Below are 24,508 nucleotides of genomic sequence, written 5' to 3' on the forward strand. Positions count from 1 at the left end.
GTATTCTTGACGAATAGATCAAGCTTGCAATCCTTATGTTCGTGCCTGAACATTCTGCAGGGCCCAGAGAATGTGACATCCAGATAAACCGAGTATGCCACCATCACCTTGGTCTTTTGCTCTGGTGGCGGCTCCCATGCCAAGTGAAGTCTTCATATTCCGTGAACATTTGTAGATGCTTTCTGAATTTGTTTTCCATCTGCAGTAATCGTGTCATAGCGTGCTTGCGTGATTTTCCTGACTCGAAGTCTTTTTTAAATGGTATAGAGACTACTAGCCGGCCTCCGTCATCCCAATTATTGTTCTCTTTTGAATCGCTTGAGTTATTTTCAAGCTTCCAGAAGCGCTCGAGGTTATCTAGGCATATCGTCGTTGTTGCGCTGATCACCTTGTTGTTTACTGTTCTAGCTATGTTCCCGGAAACAATCCATCCAAGCTCGGTTTTTTGGCCCAGTATTCCGTTGACTTTTTTAACTTTTCCCAACATTATTGAGTGGAGTAAATCAACGCCAATCACAACATCGATTCTGCTGGTTTCATTGAAATGTGGGTCTGCCAGCTTGCAGCCCATCCAGTCCTTATTGATGTCCATTTCAATTTTCTTGCTCGGTAGAGCTCTTTGCAATTTTGGCATAACAAGTGCCTCCGTTCTGGAGACGAATTTGCTTGTCATCCTTGGTTTGATTGTCAAGCAAACGCTGTTTTTTAGAACTTCAACATTTTGAGAAATTCCCATTACTCCCACTTTCCGTTTGATTCGGCGCAGTTGTAGTCGTTGCGCGGCCTCTTCAGATATCAATGTCTTTTGCGAGCCTCCATCGATGAGGGCCCTTAGCTGCTCGTATTTTCCGGACTTATTTTTAATCCGAATAAGCGCAGTTGCCAACAACGTATCTTGTCCGTTGCTTTCTTTGAGACAATTGCTGCTGAAGGTCTCGTTTTCGTTCGCAGCCTCGTGAAGCAGATTGTTGTGTGATTTTGTAAAATACTTGCATGACCAATCCTTTTTTTCATGCTATGGGAACCTAGGCATTTAAAACATAGAGCACTTTTAGTTACAAACTCCTTGCGTTTTTTAACTGGCTCTGCTTTAAATTTTGAACACCTGGTAATTTCGTGATTATCCAGGTTGCAATAACGGCATCTTTTGTAGCTCGTTCTCTTTGCTTCAATAAGCGTCTGGACGGTCCTTTTCTGTACTGCGTCTATTGAATTGTATAGCTGATCAATAAACTCGAGTACATTTTTCAAGGATTGAATTTCTCTGGCCCTCTTTACATGTTGCTGTAGGACTTCCGTCGAGAATCTTCGTAGCAAAATCTGAGCGAGTAGTACATCAGCATCATTACCAATTTGGCCTACTTCTTTGGTGATGTGAATACTCTCATTTGCTGTGTCCAAGAATTGGCGGATCCTGCCTTCATCATCGTTTTCCAGCAGTTCCATGCTCACTAGCTGGTTAACGGCGTTTGCAAATATCTTGCGCTTATTTTCATAGCGCTTGCATATAAGTTCCCACGCCGAATAGCTAACAGATGATCCACTTAACAAATGGCTCACTACCATTTGGGCATCTCCTTTGAGGCATGATTTCAGGTAGTTCAGCTTCCTTGTGTCGCTAATATCCTTCCTTTTGTGAATCATGTCGGAAAACAAATTGAAGAACGTTGGCCACTCTTTGGGACTTGCATTAAATTGAGGAAGATCCGTTTTCGGTAGCTCTGGAACGTCTTCCTTTCTGATATGCAAGTCGTGTAATTTTCTGTCAAGTCTAGATAACAGTTCATCGACGTTGCATTCCAGTTCTTCTATTTCGTCGCTGCAGGAGGAATGCTCTCCATATCTTGCCTCTAAATCTGCTAGCGCTGACTGGACTTTTTTCCATCGGAAGGATAATCTGCCTTTATAGGCAAGAATTTCTTCGCTGTTGTTGCTCTCCAGGATAGCAGTTACTTCTGCCATTTCTTTCCTTATTTTTTGAGCTTTTTTGTCCACAAGTTCTACCAGATAATCCATTGAGGTTGAACCACTTCTTGAAAACAGTACTTCCTATTGAGTTTTCTGTTTCCTGGATACCTCAGTTTGCATGTGCCAATTCTTGCTAGTGTATGGTTTGTTGGTATCTATACCAGGGTCGGCAGCTTCGACCTTCATCAGAAGCTCTTTGTAGATCCTGACTTTTCCCATCAATTCATCGTATATATTCTGTATATATAGCATTTCAATAATCTTTCCTGACATCTTGTTGCGGCTGTTGTAGTTTTTGTATATTTGTTGTCGATTTTCTCTTTGGATTAACCCGTTGGAGGTGTTTTTGTTTTGATCGCCTTGTTGATCTTGCTGTGCCTCTACTCACAGCGTGAATTGGTAAGCCAAAGAAGAAGTTACAGTCAACAGACTGGACTGTGGGATCTCTATGCTAATACCAGAATTGTCCATATGACTTGAAACTGTTAATATGGTCGGATGAAAGAATAAACAACCATTTTGAGTCATATGGATAATCGCGGCATTAGCATAGAGATCCCACAGTCCAGGGTTGAACTCTAATTAGCTTATGATAATTATCATACTAGCATTATTATCATACTAATAATGAACAAAATAATTAAGTATATTCTTGATCAGCACGACGAGCTGAATCGATATAGCCCTGTCCGTCTCAGAAGTTATAAGAGCTAGACCGCTGAAAAATTGATTTTGTTTTTTCAGCCTAATTTGAACACTTAGACCTAGAGACTTCAGATTTACTGTGTATATACATTTGATGAATATTGAATATTTTGTAATTTACAGATTTTTGATACCACGCCCCCTTCGCAGCATTTCAAGTAGTAGAGACTTGTGTTTCATAAAGATAGTCTATCTACAAAAGAAACTATTCAACAATTAAATTCTCATAATATTGCCACAAAAAACTTTAATTTGAAATTTTATAAATATAGATACTAGCATGCATGCAAATAAACTACGGCTCTAATTAAAATGATTTTAAGTGCTTTATCCTTTTCTGACATCTATGTATTTTATAGTCGAATTAAAATCTATTTTATATATTTAATTACAAACATGTTTTTTTTCTTTATAGATCCAAAGAAATTTATGAAATTATTTATAACCGTCTAAATAGCGACTTATTAATGTGGGAGCCACACTCTTCAATAATAAATCATGAAAAACCCGTTAGCAGCTTTGAACTATCTGTTAAGCAGGGTGCAATAGTAGTCTACACCAATGCTCAGGAAGTTGAAGCGATAAGACATGTATCTCAACGCGGAAAACTCCAGGTTAAATTCAAAGATTTTCGGCTATTTTCGGCAGCTGCTCTTAACAATGAAAAAAATATAAGCTATTTTTGTATTCAAATTAAAGAAATTGACGTTCATCACTCTGGTAAGTTTATATACAAATTTAACTAAAACAATTAAGAAAGCTCTAGTCGAGACTGCTCGACTACGAGATCCCCTATTCTTCGAGAAATAGCTGTTTCAATCATTTTTCGCGTCTTTCTGCTTACACAAGACACACACACACACGCACACACACACACGCGCGCACACATAAACACGCATTGGCTGCAGTGTTGGCTTACTATGGGAAGTTACTTGTTCAATAACTTTTTTTGTGGACATACGATCTTCATGAAACTCAGATCATAATTATAACAATAATATGTTTGGACCTATCAAAGCACAAGTCTCTAGTATGTGAAATACGCCTTTTTTTGTGGGTGAGGGGGTGTTGGTGAGGAGGTTTCGGTAAAACCGAAATTGTATAAAATACATATTAGTCTACATTTTAAATTTGGAGACTGTAGCTCCAAAGATGTAGGAGATATAATTTTAGAACTGATTTTCGAAAAAGTTTTTATCGATAAAAAATATTGGGATGATTTATCGATTTTTAGTGATAAGCTCGATATCCGCGCTGTATATACGGGCATTAAAAAAATTGAAGTCTCTAGCTCTAATGTCTTCTGAAATCGACGCGCTCAAACATACGAACATACGGACGGACAGACGGACAAGGCCAAATCAACTCAGCTCGTCGCCCTGATCAAGAATATATATGCTTTGTGGGGTCTGCAACGCCGTATACACTTCAACAAAACCATTATAGCCTGATTTCCCATTTTCAATGGGTTCAGGGTATAAAAAGAAAAACTGACTGACTGGGGACATTTTATAGGCTTGGCTTCGAGGTTTTATTGATTGGTCGAAAGTGAAATGAGTATATTGGTTTTGTACAATGTCCGTCCGTCTTTTGAAGCGTAAGCTTCCAAAATTTAATTATTAATTTTCATACCATTGAAAATGGGAAATCAACATAGCTGCAAATAACTGTTGACATTTTTTCGTTGTCTGAAAATAAATGTCTTTCACGCTCGCGCTCTGAGCGAGACAGTTATTTCTGTTTTCGTTTCGCTCAAGTCAAACACTGATCGTTTGCTTGAGTTAAATGAAGCAAACTGTCTTTTGCGTATGTATGGATAATCACGCGCGATTTTTTCGTTCTTTATGTATGTATGTATTTATGAATTTAGACGGAAACCGATTCAAAACAAAACAAAAGGAGCCGCTAAGAGCGAGATCGTATCTGCACAATCTTTTCGGCTATGTTACGAAACAGAGCATATCAAAAACAAGTAAGAACATTGCAGTCGGGCGATACCGATTCCAGAATAATCATTCACAGGCCAAACGCTGTCAACCAGAGTATATAGTGCACTTTTCAAGTCTAGTGCGCAACAAAAAACAGGGCATGATCCTATTAAAATTGGAAAATCATCGATAGCTACTGATATTATCATTGAATCATTGCAGCTAGAATCTTCAAATTACATGCATATATTATTTATACAATTTTGATTTTTATTATATATTTATATCCATATATTGGATATCGGCTTCAAGCTAGCAGCAGATCAGCGCGATATTCCTATACATGTCCACACACTAATCGAGTATTCTAAGCGTACAGGCAAAAGTGCGCCTTTTCTCACATTCTTAGAATTTCGACTGATTTCTGGATTTTCTAGTCGCTACATTAGTTTTTATACTCATTCACTAGAGTGAAATGAGTATATTGGTTTTGTGCAATGTCCGTCTTGCTGTCCGTCCGTCCGTATGAACGCAATCTATTTCGGCGCTATTGAAGCTAGAGACTTGAAATATAAAACACATACTCATGTATATCTCCGATTCATAAAGTGTTAAAAAAATGCATTTTCCGATATACCAGAAAGTATGTTAGTTGAAGAGCTAGAAAGAAATTTGGTATGTAGGTCCGCGTCGACCACCCAAGATCACGAGCCATGGCGGATATACCTCCGCCCATTGGGGACGTGGAAAAACGGATAAAACTGTATCTCCTAAAGTAATAAGTCTAGAATGCTGAAATTTTGCACGTGACTTGATGTTTTAAATCTATAAAAATTGGTGAAATAAAAACTTTGCATTTACGTTCGTTCTAAGAACTGGCCAAAAATGAGGAGTCTACGGTCACTAGGGGCGTGACAATCGGCATTTATAGTGCCCGAATTGCGACACTTTTGTATATGCGTGACCCATCTAATTATGTATTTGTACATATAAATAAGCTTAATAGATATTCATCGAAGAGGTTTCGAACCGCCCCCTAACATAACTTGCGTCGCCCTTAGCACCCGCGCCACTGCTTTGCTTGACCAGCAAGTTGCTAAAATAGAATAGTTTTATAAGAGAGCGTCATCAAACAAAACTACAGTAACGGCTAGCAAATCCAGAAATCAATCGAAATTCTAAGAATGTGAGAAAAGGCGCGCTTCTGTCTGTACGCATAGAATGAGCTGAGGCCGGTATCAAATATATGGATATAAATATATAATAAAAATCAAAATTGTATAAATGATACATATATGTAATTTGACGAGCTTAGCTGCAATGATGCAATGATGATAGCAATAGCTATCGATGATTTTCCATTTTCAATGGGTTCATGCCCTGTTTTTTGTTGCGCACTAGACTTGAAAATTGCACTATATACTCTGGTTGCTAGCGTTTGGGCTGTGGATGAGTATTCTGCAATCGGTATCGCCCGACTGCAACGTTCTTACTTGTTTTTCTTTGGGTGGACGATGTCACTGAGAGTGCTAAGAAATCTTTCAATCTCTTCATCTTTTGCTGTTTTTGTTGCATTATTCTTGAACCAATCCAGAATCAGTTTGCGAACACGCCGACTCTTGCCGCACTCGTCAGAATCGTACTGCAATTCGTTTTCATTTGAAAAATTTCACGCAAGGGCCAAGAAACTTAATATCTCTTGTGAAAACATATTTTGTATACCCTGAACCCATTGAAAATGGGAAATCAGGGTATAATGGTTTTGTGAAAAAGTATGTAACGGGCAGAAGGAGGCGTGGCAGACCCCATAAAGTATATGTATTCTGTCGTCGATTTGGCCCTGTCCGTCCGTCCGTCTCTCCGTCTGTCAATTTGTTTGAAAGCGTCGATTTCTGAAGATATAAGGGCTAGAGCCCTCAATTTTTTTAAATGTCCGTATATGCCACGCGGAGATCAAGTTTTGCTTTATAACATATTAAGGTCTGTAGCGTCAATAGTGTCAAAATATAGCAGAATTTAAAAAATTACTATATCTTCAGGTCCGATTTGCCACGCCCCTAATAAACGTAAAAATATAATTTTGCCATATAATTCAGCCATAGCGTGATCTTGGGTGGTCGACGCGGACCTACATACCAGATTTTAGCTTTCTAGTTTTTCAACTAACATACTGTCTGGTATATCGGAAATGCATTTTCCGATTTGCCACTCCCCTAGTGGGCGGATCGGGAAAATTTTAACACTTTATAAATCGGAGATATACACGAGTATGTGTTCCAGATTTCAAGTCTCTAGCTTCAATAGCGCCGAAATAGATTGCGTTCATACGGACAGACGGACGGACGGACAGACGGACGGATAGCAAGACGGACATTGCACAAAACCAATATACTCATTTCACTTTCGTGACTGAGTATAACAAGTAAGAATACTCTAGTCGAGAGTGCTCGTAAATTAAAAAAAAAAAACAAGTAGGAAGACTCTAGTCGAGACTGCTCGACTATGAGATACCCTGAACCCTCTAATCTGATATTCTAATCACTCTGCACTTCTTTTCGGCACACATACATACACACGCACGTATTAGAACGCGCTCTGCTAACTGCGCAGTAAGCAGCGACTGCGCTTGGGCTGCGCTGTAGTGTGGGCAACATTATAAGAATTTATTTGTTGAATAATTTAATTTCTAGACGTACAATCTTAATGAAACTTTTAGAACAAACTCATAAGGTTCAAATGTATGTACATTCCAAAGTACAAGTCTCTAGTATTTGAAATACGCTTTTTACAAAGGTGTGGGTGAGGGGATGTAAATAGGAGTGGGGGGTAAATTTTAACAAAAATCGAAACTGTATTTAATATATATGTCTACATTTAAATTTTCGAAGCTCTAGCTCTAAAGGTGTAGGAGATATAATTAAATAACTAGCTTTCGATAAGGTCTTTAATCGATAATAAAATATCGAGAGTTGTTATCGATATTTAAAGAAAAACTTGATATGCGCGTGATATACACGGACCTAGGAAAAAAATTTCAAATCTCTAGCTCTTATATCTTCTGAGATCGACGCGTTCATACATATGAACGGACGGACAGACAGACGGACAGGGCTAAATCGACTTTGCTCGTCGCCCGGATCAAGAATATATATACTTTGTGGGGTCTGCCACGTCTCCTTCTGCCTGTTACATACTTTTAACAAAACCATTATACCCTGATTTCCCATTTTCAATGGGTTCAGGGAATAAAAATCGGAATTGTATAAAATGCATATAAGTTTTTATATAAAATTTGGAGACTCTAGCTTTAAACACTAAACACAGAACACATAGACCGGACAAGTAGTGTAAAGCGTTTTGCACACATTTTTTCGAGCATTAGTTCCCAGACCACTTCGTATTTGCTCGGCTCCTCACTTTTAGGGTCGGGCTACGAAAATATGGGAACACAAAATCATTTCGCTTCATGCGCTCGGCCGAGATGATCGACTGTTGAACAAAAGATCCCTCTGTGCTCAATGTTTCCCTTGCTCTCTCTCTCTCTCTCTCTCTCTCTCGAATGTGTATATGTATGTATGCATGTGAGCACAAGCAGTAGCTCACGAAAATTGAAATTTCGTCGCAGCAAGAATCCATGTCTTCCCTTCTGAGTGAAGAGTATTCCGAACTCTTCAAGCCGTTTGCCATGCGCTTTCGTTATTATTTGTGGGAAGGGTATGAAAGCCTTGGTGCGCATAATGAAAATGTTTTCATGACGAGCATGCACACACACACTTACAGTATGCTGCATGTACTATGAACATTTGTATGCCGAAGCTCTTGCTGCCTGTAGCAATTTTAAATCCCAGCATTTGCATTTGGTCGATCTTGTGAAGTGCTCACACACAAATGTATGTATGTATGTATGTATATACATTTGATTGTGTGTACGCATGGGATGCGATGCTCCCAATTATGGGATATCACTTGTAGAAGCATGTGTATGCTGTGTGCCTTTACATGTGCGTGTGTGTATGTGTTTGTTTGTATGCATGGGACATGAACATTGGCGTGTGCCTCCCTCAACTTAGAATGGAGTGAACGATTTTGGGTTTTAATTGAAGGGTGCGCTTATAGTTAAGTAGAATTAACAAGTAAGAAGACTCTAGTCGAGACTGCTCGACTAGGAGATATCCTGAACCCTCTAATATGATATTCCAATCACTCTGCTGTTCGTTTTGGCACACATACATACAAACGAACGTATTAGAACGCGATCTGCTAACTGCGCAGTAAGCAGCGACTGCGCTTGGGCTGCGCTGCAGTGTGGCCAACATTATAAGAATTTATTTGTTGAATAATTTAATTTCTTGACGTACAATCTTAATGAAACTTTCAGGGCGGTGAAAATGTATGTACATTCCAAAGCACAAGTCTCTAGTACTTGAAATACGCTTTTTACAAAGGTGTGGGTGAGGGGTGGATATAAGGTAAGATGGAGGGTAAATTACAAGAAATTACAGAAAATCGAAATTATGTAAAATACATATAAGTCTACATTTAAAATTTGCAAGCTCTAGCTCTAAAGGTGTGGGAGATATAATTAAATAACTAGCTTTCGATAAGGTTTTTAATCGATAATAAAATATCGGGAGTAGTTATCGATATATAAAGAAAAACTTGATATGCGCGTGATATAAACGGACCTAGGAAAAAAATTTCAAATCTCTAGCTCTTATATCTTCTGAGATCGACGCGTTCATACATACGGACGGACGGACGGACGGACGGACAGACAGACGGACAGGGCCAAATCAACTCAGCTCGTCACCCTGATCAAGAATATATATGCTTTGTGGGGTCTGCCACGCCTCCTTCTGCCTGTTACATACTTTTAACAAAACCATTATACCCTGATTTCCCATTTTCAAGGGGTTCAGGGTATAATAAAAGGCGTATTTCAAATACTAGGGACTTGTCCTTTGGCAAATACATGCATATCCATGTTGTAATCATAATCTGAATGTTTAATGAAGAAAGTACATCCACAAGAATAGTTACTGAGCACGTAAGTTCCCATAGTAAGCCACCACTGCAGTCAATGCGTGTTTATGCGTGCGTGCGTATCTCTGTGTGTGTGCGCGTGTGTGTCTTGTGTACGCAGAAAGACGCGAAAAATGATTGAAACATCTATAGCTCGAAGGTTTCAGGGGAGCTCGTATTCGGGCAGTCTCGACTAGAGCTTTCTTACTTGTTTTATTTCGCTTCAAAGCAAAAAAATCTGTGTGTAAAAACTTTCTTGCCAAACTTTATGTATTTTTATAACATTCGGCATCAACTTCTTTCATCATAAATTTCTGTTATTTTTTTATTTATAGGACAAGTTTTTCAAGAAGTGAATGCTGCATGGACCGATGAAATCGACAACAACTTAACGCGAATAATTTGCAATATTTCCGAAGAAAAGAGAGTAACAAATAACCGTCACGAAATTATCTCAGTTGTGGCTGAAATTAAAAAGAAACCAGAAAAACGTTTAAAGGTAATGTACATTAAATATATATGCATTTTGACCGTTCACGGTAGAATTTTTATACTCATTCACGAAAGTAAATTAGTATATTGGTTTTGTGCAATGTTCATCTTGATGTCCGTCCGTCTGTCCGTATAAACGCATTCTATTTCGGCGCTATTGAAGCTAGAGACTTGAAATTTGGAACACATACTCATGTATATCTCCGATTTTTAAAGTGTTAAAATTTTCCTGATCCACCCACTAGGGGCGTGGCAAATCGGAAAATCCATTTTCCGATATACAAGAAATCATATTAATTGAAGAGCTAGAAAGCTGAAATTCGGAATGTGATCCGCATCGGCCACCCAAGATTACGAGCTATGGCGGATATATCTACGCCCATTAGGGCGTGGCAAATCGGATAAAACTGTATCTTTTAAAGTAATAAGTCTAGAATGCTTAAGTTTTGCATGTGAGCTGATCTTTTAATTCTTTAAAAATGGGTGAAATAATTTTATATCTATGTCTACTAGGAGCGTGGCAAATCGGACCTGAAGATATAGTGATTTTTCGAATTCCCCTTTTAGGCACTATTGATTCTAGACCTGAAATTTTGTATATATACGCGGGTTGACCACCCAATTCCAACGAGCTATGGTAGATATATGTCCGCCCATAGGCAAAATTTTATATCTCTTATAGCTCAAATTTGGATAGTTGAGTACTGGTAGCCTCCTCTATCTATGCCCTAAAAATAATTTTTACGCCTCTTTAGGGGCGAGGCATATCGAAAAATACCCTATAATTCTCACAGTTTTTGAGGGTAAGCATTCAAGCCTTGCAGTTAGGGTACCGTTATCACGTTCTAAGAACTGACCAAAAATGAGGTGTCAACGCCTAGTATGGGCGTGGAAAATCGGGGAAAAACACATTTTCTACAGTATTAGAGCTATACTTAGCCGCTAAATTGCTGATGGCATGTGCTGATGGGATGTGAATGAGTCGGTAACGACACTCATCCCAATTAATCGATCAAAATAGAATGTATAATGGTTTTGCTTAAGAGTTAACCATACAACACATATATTAGACATCTGAGCAAATTTTGTCCACCACTGGAAATCTCAGAGGTACCAAAAAACTTTGTGTTTTCTCGGTTCAGTATTTTTTGGCTCGGGTAATGACTCTTTGGTACTCTTATGGAACTGAATCTTATTATACCCTGAACCCATTTTAAGTGCAAAATTAGATATAATGGTTTTGTCAAAAGTTTGTAATAAGCAGAAAGAGGCGTGGCAGACCCTACAAAGTATATATCGGAGATGGCTCTAAATTTTTTACCCTGAACCCATTGAAAAGGGGAAATCAGGGTAAAATGGTTTTCTGAAAAAGTATGTAACGGACAGAAGGAATCATCGCAGACCCCATAAAGTATATATATTCTTGATCAGCACGACGTCTGTCCGTCCGTCAGTATGATTGCGTCGATCTCAGAAGATACAAGAGCTAGAGAGCTGAAATTTGGCATGCATACCCGTGTGTACTATACGCAGTATAATTTGGTTTTTTCAGCCTAATTTGAACACTTTTAAACCTGGAGACTTCAGATTTACTGTGTGTATACAGATGATAGATACGAAGATTTTGTAATTTACAGATTTTGGATACCACGCCCCATTCGCTCCCAATTTGTAAAAAACGCATTTCAAGTACTAGAGACATATGCTTTGGAATCAGTGCTGTCATAATTTTTCGAGCAAATAGAGCCAGATTGGCAAAAAAAAAGAGGCTAAAAGAAGCTAAATTCAAGTAAAAATACGCCAAAATAAAAGCTGGGTTTAAAAAACACTATTTTCTTAATTAAATTAATTTATGATCATTCATTTGTTTTTAATTGTTTGATTCCTTCAACTATAGACAAGGAATCTCCACTTTCAAGAGAAATATTAAAATCAGGAACGTCGAAATCATCAGTCCACTCTCAACAGAGACGTATTTAATAACGACACCACAAACCATTAACGTAGAAATATTAGATATACATGCATATACATATATATATACATATTATAAAATATTCAACCTTTTAATAAATAATTGTTATTTACCTAGCCGCTTTGTCACTTGATTTGTCCAAAACCAAAATAAATTTAACGCTTCCAATCTTATTTCTAAGATCCTCCAGAAAATGAAGAGCCAACGAATGTTTATTTATGTTGTACATTTAGTACGGCGTAGTTTAAATCGCTAAACGCTCATGCTGTCGCATAATTTTGTTTGGCAGAGAATACCTAGGTTGTTGATGGGAGCAATTAAAAATGTGATTTGCCACATAGAGGAAATGTGCTGTAGATCGTAGGCGTACATTCCTACATCAACATTTCACATTCATGTTATCAGCTTAACATACTACTGTTATGTTAATTTTCATGTTAATTACATAAACCTCTGACTTGGCCTTCCCGACACGTCCTTTTATCTCATTATACTCATTCACGAAAGTGAATTATTATACTCATTGTGCAATGTCCGTCTTGGTGTCCGTCCGTCTGTCTGTATGAACGAAATCTATTTCGGCGCTATTGAAGCTAGAGACTTGAAGTTTGGAACACATACTAGTGTATATCTCCGATTTATAAAGTGTTAAAATTTTCCCAATCCGCCCCCTATGGGGGGAAATCATATAATAAGAGCTAGAAAGCTGAAATCTGGAAAATCGATCCGCACCAACCACCCAAGATCATGAGCTATGGCGGATATATCTACGCCCATTGGGGGCGTGGCAAATCGGATAAAACTGTATCTCCAAGAGTTTTACAGCTAGAGCGCTGAAATTTTGCACGTCAGCTAATGTTATGATGTCAATTCGCATCATGTCAACTTACAATTGTTCTTATCGATATTATCAAAACAAATGCTTGTGTTCATTACCCACATAATCATTTCTTTATCTCAACACATTTTTCTCATGTCTTCAGAGGTTAGTTAATGCAAATAAACTCAACCATTTTGATTTCATTTCTATTCTTCTGCTTCTTAAATCCATGTTACATCATCAAATGACAGTGTTACGGGATTTATATTCTCAAAGTACTTCATACTCTTCCGCAACAACTCGCCCATTTGGCTTTACCTCAAATGATTTAACGTGTGATGTAATACTTTGAAATCAATATTGTTCAAAAACCTTGTCTAGGGTTTTTCTGTCAACCCAAATGCATTATTGCTTCATGCACATGATTAATTACAGACTATTTAAAAGCATTCGGAGTCACAGATAGACAACGTGTTTTGCCATTTCGCTGAATAATGCAATATAGCAACGCGGCTCTAATTTCGTATGTTCTTAAAACATAATTTTGAGTTTCCCCAGCATTTAATTGCTTGATAATATCTATTATGTCCGAATTGCGTCGCTGCTCCACCAATAACGAATAATCTTTAATTTCTGCTAAATCCACACCAACTTCACCAACGTCTGTGGGTAAAGTATTTTGGAACAGAAAATCTGCATGGGCTATTTGGGTCGCTTTCCGATATTCTACTTTGAAATCAAATGAATGTAAGTACGCCCAGCATCGATGCTCTCTTGGCATCAATTCGTCTTTTGTGCGGTTTGCTTTTAACAAATAGCATCAGTATACAGAAAATGTTTACAATTTAAATAATGTCGAAAGTGCTTCACATCAACTCATACGAATTATATTTGAATTCTTCGGTGTGAAGTTCATTTATCAGAAAATCTTGGAACAAACTGTCTAAAATGTTAGGCCAATTCCCTTTCGGAAATTTCTTTACATTAAATGAAAATCCGGCATTTGCCAATGCCTTTAAAGCGATTGTTAACCTTTAAAAATCTTGTTCTATTAATCAAAACATCGTCAATATAAACAACTGCCTATGAATATGCCAATTCACGCAAAGCTTTTAAAATCACATGCTGAAACATAGATGAGGCATTCTTCAGGTCAAAACATAGCTAAAAATTCGTATTAACTCTCTGGAGTCACAAAAGCGGTTCGTTCAATAGAATCTTTATGTATCCGTATTTAATAAAATCCACTTGCCATATCCAGCCGGAAAAAATATTTTCCACCTAGTATTCTGGTTATCTGATCTGATATCTATCGAAGACGGTATTTATTAGACACCGTATTCGCATTTAGTTCACGGCCATCTACACGCAGTCTAACATTTTCATTTATAATTTGCTGAATTTTTCCTCTAACAATTTCCTTCTCATCTGCGCTCAACTCATATGGACGTCTTTGAACTACTTAATTTTTTTCTAACAACCAAAGCACAGTAGTTATCACTTTCATTCATTGCTCTTCACAATTTTTTCTCCTACCTCTCAATATTATATGGTTATTTATTCGCTTGCCAGACAACTTATTACTTAATGTTTCCTTGTTCACATAACACGCGGCACCCGAATCAAAGAAAAATGGAAAGAGTTTACCCTGCTGGTACATTTTTCTCTTCGGCTTATTACTTTATTACCGTCTGTGACTCCAATATGCGCTCTAATCTCTTGTGGATGTGGGCATTTTACTTTGTTTTTTATAACTTGAACCCATTGAAAATGGGAAATCAGGGTATAATAGTTTTGTTGAAATGTATGTAACAGGCAGAAGGAGGCGTGGCAGACTCCACAAAGTATATATATTCTTGATCAGGGCGACAATCTCTGAACCTATCCGTCTGTCCGAATATTTGACCTAGGTCCCTTCTATCACGCGCATATCAAGTTTTTCTCAACAAATCGATAACTACTCCTGCTCGACATCTAGATCCCCTAAACCTCACGAGCAACTGAAATTTCAATAATGTTTTAATTTTGTTATCATAAAATATCAGGAGTAGTTATCGATTTTTTGAGAAAAACTTTATACATTGTTACATACTTTTAACAAAACCATTATACCCTGATTTCCCATTTTCAATGGGTTCAGGGTATAATAAAAAAAATTGACTGTGGCATTCAAAAAGTTTGGATGTGCAATAAAAAAGATGTGAGTGTGAACTAGATGCAAAAATAAAAATAAAGAAATGATGCGGTTTGGCAAACGGAAGTATGAGAGTTTAATACTAAGCGACTGTGCAAGTGGATTTGGATGAGATGAGTGCTTAGTGAAGAAAATAGTGTTGATGTTGTATGTAAAACCAGTGAAATTTGTACAGTTTCATTGTATTCAAATGTATCCCTAAAACTTTTGAAAAATTTCTGTTCTATGTGTGTAAATTTCGAGCAACTTCTATAAATACTTAAAAAGAATAACAATGTACATTGAATTTTACAGAGAATGAAGCTTGCGTTTGGATTAAATGGAGCTAGTTTGTGGCATAAACCAGCACCCTCAGTAAATCACTGGCTATATCAATTAATAGATTTTCTTAATATAACTGTAAGTACAGCTTTAATTTTTTTTATTGTGGAGATTTTTTATTGTGGATTTATTTTATATTATTTTATTTTTTGATAAAAATACTCATTGTATCGATTTATCTGATAACTGATAATAGATTAAGCTTAGAATAAAGTTACAAATATTACCACAAAATGACAGACGTGCTAAATAATGACAGATGTGTTAAAAAATGACAAATGTTTCTACAACATTCCGCTCCCCATGAAACTCAGTTTCTGAATGTGGTAGGGCGTGATGGGCTTATAGTCTCTCCAGAAACGACCTTGAGTTTAACTATCTGCGGAGACTGAAACAGCGACTATAAGTTGAGCTGAAGAGAAAAGCGACAATACAGACTGAAACTCTCCAGTGATAACCATAGCAGCGCCAATAACAATGGAGTCTAAAGCAAGTAAGAAGGCTCTAGTCAAGACTGCTCGACTAGGAGATACCCCGAACCCTCCAAGCTGATATTCTAATCATTCTGCACGTCTTTAATGCACACATACATCCACACGTACGTATAAGCACGCGCTCTGCTAATTGCGCAGTAAGCAGCGACTGCGCTGCAGTGTGGGCAGTATTATGAGAATGTATTTGTTGAATAATATCTCTTGTAGTAAGACTATCTTCATGAAACTTTCAGAGCGTGATATATAGTTAAAATGTATGCACACATCTCTAGTACTTGAAATACGTATTTTCCAAATTGGGGGCGAAGGGGGCGTGGTATCCAAAATCTGTCAATTACAAAATCTACGTATCTATCAACTGTATATACACAGTAAATCTGAAGTCTCCAGGTTTAAAAGTATCCAAATTAGGCTGAAAAAACAAAATCAATTTTTCGATTATTCTCGATAAAAAAGTTATCGGATGAGTTATCAAAATAATATGATAAACTTGTACTGCGTATGGTACACACGAGTATGCATGCCCTAGCTCTTATATCTTTTGAGATCGGCTTGCTCATACGGACGGACAGACAGACGGACAGGGCCAAATCGACTCAGCTCGTCGCATTGATCAAGAATATATATAGGGGTTGGGGTAAATTTTAACACAAACAGAAATTGTATAAAATGCATATCAATATAACTTCAAAGTTTCGAGACTGTAGCTCTAAAGATGTAGGATATATAATTTTATAACTGATTTTCGATAAGGGTTTTCATCGATAAAAAAATATAAAAAAAATATAAATAAGTAATCGATTTTTAATGATAAAGTCGATATCCGCGCTGTAAATACGGACATTTTAAAAAAATTTGAAGTCTCTAGCTCTTATATCTTCTGAAATCGACGCGTTCATATATACGGACGGACAAACAGACGGACAGGGCCAAATCGACTCAGCTCGTCACCCTGATCAAGAATATATATACTTTGTGGGGTCTGCCACGCCTCCTTCTGCCTGTTACATACATTTCATCAAAACCATTATACCCTGATTTCCCATTGAAAATGGGTTCACAGTTTTTTTTTACTATCGACCACAATCGATGGTGCTATCGACCGCTATCGATGGTTTGGAAATTACTATCGCCCACAATCGATGTGGCCCACCATCGATAGTTTGGCCCCTCTAATACAATTAGATGCTTGATGCTAAGCGTGCAGACTTACATATATATACATATACATATGTTTGTATTTGCGTATATGTATTTAAGGGCTATTTGAGAACAAACAAATTTAAACTTATAAAATAACAAGTAAGAAAGCTCTAGTCGAGACTGCTCGACTACGAGATCCCCTGAACCCTTGGAGCAATAGATATTTCAATAATTTTTTGCGTCTTTCAGCTTACACAAGAAACACGCACACACACACACACACGCACGTACGCACACACAAACATACATACACAAACACGCATACACACACGCATACACACACACACATACACACACACGCATACACACAAACGCATACACACACACATACACACACAAGCACCCACGCATAAACACGCATGGGCTGCAGTGTGCGCTTACTATGAGAACTTAATTGTTTAATAACTTTTTTTATGGACGTACGATCTTCATGAAACTTTTAGATTATGATTATAACATGGATATGCATGTAATTGCCAAAGCACTAGTCTCTAGTATTTGAAATACGCTTTTTACAAAAGTGAGGGTGAGGGGGTGAATTTAAGGGTGGAGGGTAAATTTTAACAAAAATCGAAATTGTATAAATTGCATATAAGCATACATTAAAAATTTGGAGACTAGCAATAAAGGTGTAGAAGATATAATTTTATAACTGGTTTTCGATAAGGGTTTTTATCGATAAAAAAAGATCGAGATGAGTTATCGATTTTTAATGATAAACTTGATATGCGCGCTGCAATTACGGACATTTAAAAAAAAATTTGAAGTCTCTAGCTCTTATATCTTCGGAAATCGACGCGTTCAAACATACGGACAGACGGACAGACGGACAGACAGACAGACGGACAGGGTCAAATCGACTCAGCTCGTCACCCTGATCAAGAATATATATACTTTGTGGGGTCTGCCACGCCTCCTTCTGCCTGTTACATACATTTCAACAAAACCATTATACCCCGATTTCCCATTTTCAATGGGTTCAGGGTATAAAAATAAAATTATTCGACTAAGAAAAAGAAAAGTACTAAGTGTCATTCAGTCAAGCTTTCACCTTTCCAATAAAATATATGTATATTTTATAAAAAATGAAATATGTATGAAAAAATAATTAAAAATATCATCGAAGAGATTTCGAACCTCCCTACTCTAACATAACCTGCGTCGCCTTTAGCATCCGCGTTGCTGCTTTGCTCGATCAGCCAGTTGATAAAATAGAATAACTTAATAACAGAGCGTCATCTGAAAAAACTACAGTAGCGGCTAGAAAATCCAGAAATCAATTGAAATTCGAAGAATGTGCGAAATGACAGAATCTGTACGCATATAATAAACGATGAGTGTGTACAAATATATAGGAAAATCGCCCTGATCTGCTGCTAGCTTGAAGCCGGTATACAATTTATGATGATAGCAGTAGCTATCGGTGATTTTCCAATTTTAATGGGATCATGCCCTGTTTTTTGTTGCGCACTAGACTTGAAAATTGCACTATATATGGTTGACAGCGTTTGGGCTCAAATATTCAATATAATACGTAGATCATATGCTGAAAGTTTCATTAAATTTCGTTCTGTCAAAATTAATACAAAATAATCAAATATTTGGCCAATTAACAAACGCAAGTATATCGTATACGAGTGCACACATTCTTTGAATCACATCAACAGTTAGTTTGGTTTAGTTTTGCTAGATGGCGCTGCAGCAATGAATCTATTTCAGTTTTGCCAAAAAGGCTTCCGAAAGTGAGGTGGCGTAGTGAGAGCTGCGTGACGCTCGATCGAGAAATCGTGGTTCGAATCCCGAGCGATGCAGCTGATGTTCATTTTTTAATTGTTTCAAAATATTTTTTATATTATTAAATTAGTTTTGTATTTGATTTATATTTTTAAATACATCGAAATTGAAATTTTAACCATACTAAATGGGCATTTTTATTAGTTGGGTTTAGGGTAGTATCTAGTTGAGCACTCTCGACTAGAGTATTCTTACTTGTTTATATTCGTTTATTAACAACTTTTACAATATGAGTTTTGGTGTGTTTAGGTGGCTAACGTGGCGGGACGGCCGTAAAGCATTGCTTCGCTGGCACTTTGCACTCCCTTAGCTTGGGACAGCTCGTCTTGATTGTGGTCGCGAAGATGCTTATAAGTTTCCAAGCTGCCTCCAATTCCAACATCACGTTGACCATGTTGTCCCCTCTAATGGAGCGGCCCAATGCTTCTTCCAGACAACGCCTCTCCTCTAGGAAGCGTCCACATTCGAACAAGAAGTGGTTGGCTCCTCCACCAGACCTCGTTCGCACCAAGAGCATTCGCCGGTTTCATCCCGATAGAATCTGTGAAAGATGAAAATTAACTTCGCCGTGTTTGCGGGTTATCCATGGTTCAAGCTCAGGTATAAGAGTATGTATCCACCGCCCTTTAGTAGAGCTGTTCCACCTTCTTTGCCATCGTGCAATGCTGTTCGCTTGATATCGTTGCGTCGTATAGGTTCGTGTGCATTCCGTTCCACGGCTTCGGCGACTAAGTCCTCCAGAGGCACCATGCTGGCTATGACGAGCGCCACGTCGTCAGATACTGCTCTGAATGCGCAGCAGACTCTGATTGCATTTAGTCTATAGATGGCGCAAATGCCCCAGCTGTAGCTCGGCGTTGCAATAGCTCTTGCCCATATTGGCGCAGCATAGGATAACGGACCTAATGACGCTCATTAGAAGGAGACGTCGTTGCTGTTTTTGGTCCCCGCGTGTTAAGCATAATTCTTGAGAGAGCTCTACAAGACCCTCACTCGTGTTCTATACCAGTGTCCTTTCTCTGAAGTAGCTCTTATTATCTCTTTTAGATACTTAGGGATATTATATTGTGATAGCGCATCCAGTATCATATGCCAGCTAGCTGTGTTGAAGACATTCTTTACATCCAGGGCCGCGATGATGCAGTATTGCTTCGTTCCTTGCCTCCATCTGGTGCCTTGGATGGTGGAAGTTGCCAGGCCAACAACTTTTTCTAGCGCATCTGTTGTTGACCGGGCCTTCCGGAATCCAAATTGATTTGGTGACAGGCCTCCGGCGCTAGCAATAGCAGTCTCCAGTCTAGAGCAAATCAGTTTCTCAAACACCTTTCCCATGGTGTCTAAGAGGCAGATTGTCTGGGTAGCAATACCAGCCTTGGGTAGCAATACCAGGTTCTGGGTCTTCCATTTTGCAGGGAACGTCTCCTGAATTAAACATTCATTGTATAGTTCGGGAAACATACTAGGGTGCAAGGCGAGGGCTAGCTTTAACGCACGATTTGGGATCCCGTCCGGCCCTGGAGCTGTGTTAGTTCTAAGACCTCTGAGAGCTACTAAGATTTCCTCGTCTGTAACTAAAACAATTTGAGTGCTCGTTGAGCTCTGATCAGCAGCATCGGGCACAGGGGCATGAATGGAGCTTAATCTACTACATATATTATATGCCCTGGCCCAAGGGTCACATTCGGCTGAGTCACACAACTCTAAGAAGCATTCTCTTTTACTTGTCCCAATGGCCTTCTTCAACTCTTTTCTAGCTACCTAGAAAGCTAGTTATTTTTCAATAAACGTAGACCTACCGCGAGCCCGTTGGTAGCTTCTTCTCGCCTGGATGCATTTGCGTCGAATGTCACCTATTTGTATATTCCACCAATACATAGGCTGCTGTTGTCGCGTAAACTGTTCGCGACGTAACATGCTCCTATTGCAGGCACTCTGAATTTGGGCCACCATTTGGCATGCTCTGGCGTCAGCATTACAATTGTGCCCAGAGACTGAATAGCCTCTGAAAAGACCGCGGGACCAAAAGTATCTAGCCCATACGATTCTCTCCGCAAGGTTGACGCCCTGGCAGGTGGCTCACCTATTGTGAACAGAAGTGCCGTACGATCGCTGCCCGTATAGCTATCGCAATGGCTGCATGTTACTTTCCGAAAGAGGGATGAAGTGACAAATTAATGTCAATTACAGATCCGTATCCAGACCAACTGAAGGTGAACTCGTGGCCAGTGTTGAGCAGTGCAACATCTAGTGTTGCGAAGATCTTCAGTAGGATACGGCCTCTGGCATTTGTTGTGTGGCTGCCCCATTCTAACGCCCATGAGTTGAAATCCCCTGCTATAATGGCCTTCCGACCCCTAGAATCCTCGGCAAGCTCGTCTAGCACCGTTGGGAATTCACTGAGCTCCATGCTGGGTGCCAGATAGCAACTGTAGAGCCATAAGTTACCATATCGGCCACGTACGAACCCATTGAATGACTTAACATCCGAAAGTACATTCGCTGAGTTGCCACATACCCACAACACAGCTTTAACGCATTTCTCCACACCTGAAACAGGCGCCCTTTAGGTCACAGTCGCTGACGCAGTTGACTGCAATATGACCGTAATTGAGGCCCTTGAAACAGCGTTTCGGCTGATCCACAGCTCGGATACGGCCTACTACCCATCCTATCTATTCTCAACTAGAGCTTTCTTACTTGTTTTTTTATTAGTTTTTTTTCAGGGTAGTATTTTGTAGAGCATTCTCGACTAGAGTTGTTTACGGCGCTTTGTCGATTCGGCTGCGTGAGTTGAAATTGTTTTTGATCTCATGGCCCATTAAACATAGTTCTGTTTAAATCTGCACGATATCCGTGCTAGAGTGCACTCCTCTTACCAGGCTCTATATAGGACTCGTTTTCCTTTAGCTGAATATGAATACATGGTAGTCACCGTTAATGTTTCTAAAGCTAACGAAGAAAATAGAGAAAGCTATGTAAAACTTAAATCCCATATTTATCAACTGTAACGAATCTTCGGTTTATCCGAGGCTAAACAGTTCTAGTTTCAGCCGACTGTGAGTTCGTGCCAACAAATTAATTTGTAGAAGCCCCTGCGATAATAATTAGTCACTTGTGACTTAGGTTTGAACGTAATGTATATTTTCTGGAATATGCCTATAATTTGACACTTCACTTAGAGTACCATTTATAGCGACTCGCCTCCGCATGGTAGGCTCAGAGTACTCAGGCCGACAGAGTGTTGTGCTAACAACACGCTAGGTTCGCTTGAACGATCCAGAAGACGCTAGGATTCGGTTCTGTAAGCTCCACGGTTCCGATACACAGGCTACTTCAATTATTCGACTCGCTCACAGCACAAATAGCTTTGTTTCACTCGCAATGCATTTCTCGTACGGACGGCTGTATGTGAAGGCCTCGCTAAAGCTGCTGGTGTTGTTCTCATCCGCACCAATGTCCTCGTGGGTGCCCGCCGACGATTCTGATTGCCTCTTATCCTTTTATAGTCGCTGCAAGGATTGCCTCTGGATATCCTTGCTGTTCCCACGATGCCCTGGAAGTCTTTCGATGTCCTTATTTAACACTTGCGTTGACTTTCGGTACTTGCACTTTCACTCAGCTCTCATTTTATCACTTTTTATACCCTGAACCCATTGAAAATGGGTATAAAAATGAATCAGGGTATAATGGTTTTGTTGAAATGTGTGTAACATGTATGTAACCCCATAAAGTATATATATTCTTGATCAGGGCGACGAGCTGAGTTGATTTGGTCCTGTCCGTCTGTATGTCCGTCCGTATGTATGAACACGTCGATTTTAGGAGATATAAGAGCTACAGACTTCAATTTTTTTAATGTCCGTATTAACAGCGCGGATATCGAGTTTATCACTACAAATCGATAACTCATCCCTATCTTTTTTTTATCGATAAAAAACTTAATCGAAAATCAGTTATAAAATTATACCTCTTACATCTTTAAAGCTAGAACATCCAAATTTTATATGTATATTTATATGCATTTTATACAGTTTCGATTGTTGTTCAAATTTACCCCCCACCCCTATATCCACCCCCTCACCAATATATTTGTAAAAAGCGTATTTCAAATACTAGAGACTTGTGCTTTGGCAAGTGGCGCATATTATTGTTATAATTACGATCTGAAAGTTTCATGAAGATAGTCCATCCACAAGAAAAGTTATGAAACAATTAAGTTTCCATAGTATGCCACCACTGCAGCCAATGCGTGCTTATGCGTGTGTGCGTATGGCTGTGTGTGTGCATGTGAAAATAATTATTAAAATACCAGTTGCTCGCTCGAAGGGTTCAGGGGATCTTGTAGTCAAGGTCTCGACTACAGCTTTCTTACTTGTTTTTTATCTTCTCGCACTTTTCTATATATATTCTATAGGCGGACCTTGACCTCTGCCGGTGGCTACAATTCTGTTTTAAAATCGATCTAGACATATGGTTTCAAGTAATAATATATGGAGGTTTATTTTGTAGTCTTTTCATTATAAGAAAACATTCACAAAATACAATTAGGTTCGAATATTAAAGAAAATGTGATTCAAGTTTCCTCCCTGAATTTTCATCGTTATAAACATCAATTGTTTAAAAGCTCAGAATTTTTTCCAGATCAGGAATTTTCTTTTTCTTTTGGTATAAAAGTGAATACTGATCTACCAACAAAAGTTGACATTATTTTAAAAAAATTTTTTTAGAATATATATCTGACTGATTATCTAAATTATTATTAATTATTTGCAGGACTATCCTATTGAATCGTATGAGCCCTATGCGCTTGTTTCGGAAATTCAAGGACATATTTGGAATTTGGCCATAGAATATAGGTAAGTCATGATTTAAACAAGAAATAAAGCTTTAGTCGAGACTGCTCGACTACGAGATCCCCTGGACCCTTCGAGCAACTGATATTTCAAAAATTACAATAAAAATTGTGAATTAAAAAAAAAAAAAAATAATATTATATTAATTATATATGAATCTAAATTAAAAGTTTGTAGTCGCCATAAGATGTAGAATATATGAATTCATTACTGATTTTCGATATCTTAATTTTCGATAACAAAATATCAGAGTAGGTATTGATTTTTCGAAAAAACAAGTAAGAAAGCTCTAGTCGAGACTGTTTGACTACGAAATCCCCTGATTTCCCATTGGAAATGGGCTGTGTATAAAAATAATAAAATGTTTGACCAATTAACAAATACACGTGCAGCAGCTTCAACAGTTTTCGTATACGTGAGCACACATATATTCAAAATTCTTCTAGCGCATTCATTCTAAAACTACATCAGCAATTATTTTGGTTTAGTTCTGCTAGATGGCGCTGCAGCAGTGAATCTATTTCAGTTTTGCCAACCAAAAGTGAGGTGGCGTAGTGACTACCGGCGTGATGCTCGATCGAGAAGTCGCGGGCTCAAATCCAGAGCGTGCAACTGATGTTAATTTTTTTAATTGTTTCAAAATATTTATTTAATTTATTTATTTAATTAAATCAGTTTTCTATTTCATTTATATTTTTAAATACACCGAAATTGAAATTTTAACCATACTAAATGTGCG

The 24,508-nt window shown here is 38.3% G+C and overlaps 1 protein-coding gene across 9 annotated transcripts in view; it reads left to right on the forward strand.

Moving 5' to 3' along the window:
* LOC6571991 (autophagy-related protein 2 homolog A) overlaps positions 1–24,508 on the forward strand; it is a 208,070-nt gene that overhangs the window by 84,609 nt on the left and 98,953 nt on the right. For all 9 annotated transcript variants that reach the window (XM_044007762.1, XM_044007763.1, XM_044007761.1 and 6 more), the window contains 4 exons: positions 3,089–3,393; positions 9,959–10,122; positions 15,399–15,503; positions 23,690–23,772. In XM_044007762.1, coding sequence (XP_043863697.1) covers positions 3,089–3,393; positions 9,959–10,122; positions 15,399–15,503; positions 23,690–23,772 — 657 coding nt within the window. The remainder of the gene's footprint in view (positions 1–3,088; positions 3,394–9,958; positions 10,123–15,398; positions 15,504–23,689; positions 23,773–24,508) is intronic.

The sequence above is a fragment of the Drosophila mojavensis genome, unplaced genomic scaffold (assembly GCF_018153725.1).
Source record: "Drosophila mojavensis isolate 15081-1352.22 unplaced genomic scaffold, ASM1815372v1 contig_19, whole genome shotgun sequence".
Taxonomy (NCBI): Eukaryota; Metazoa; Arthropoda; class Insecta; order Diptera; family Drosophilidae; genus Drosophila; species Drosophila mojavensis.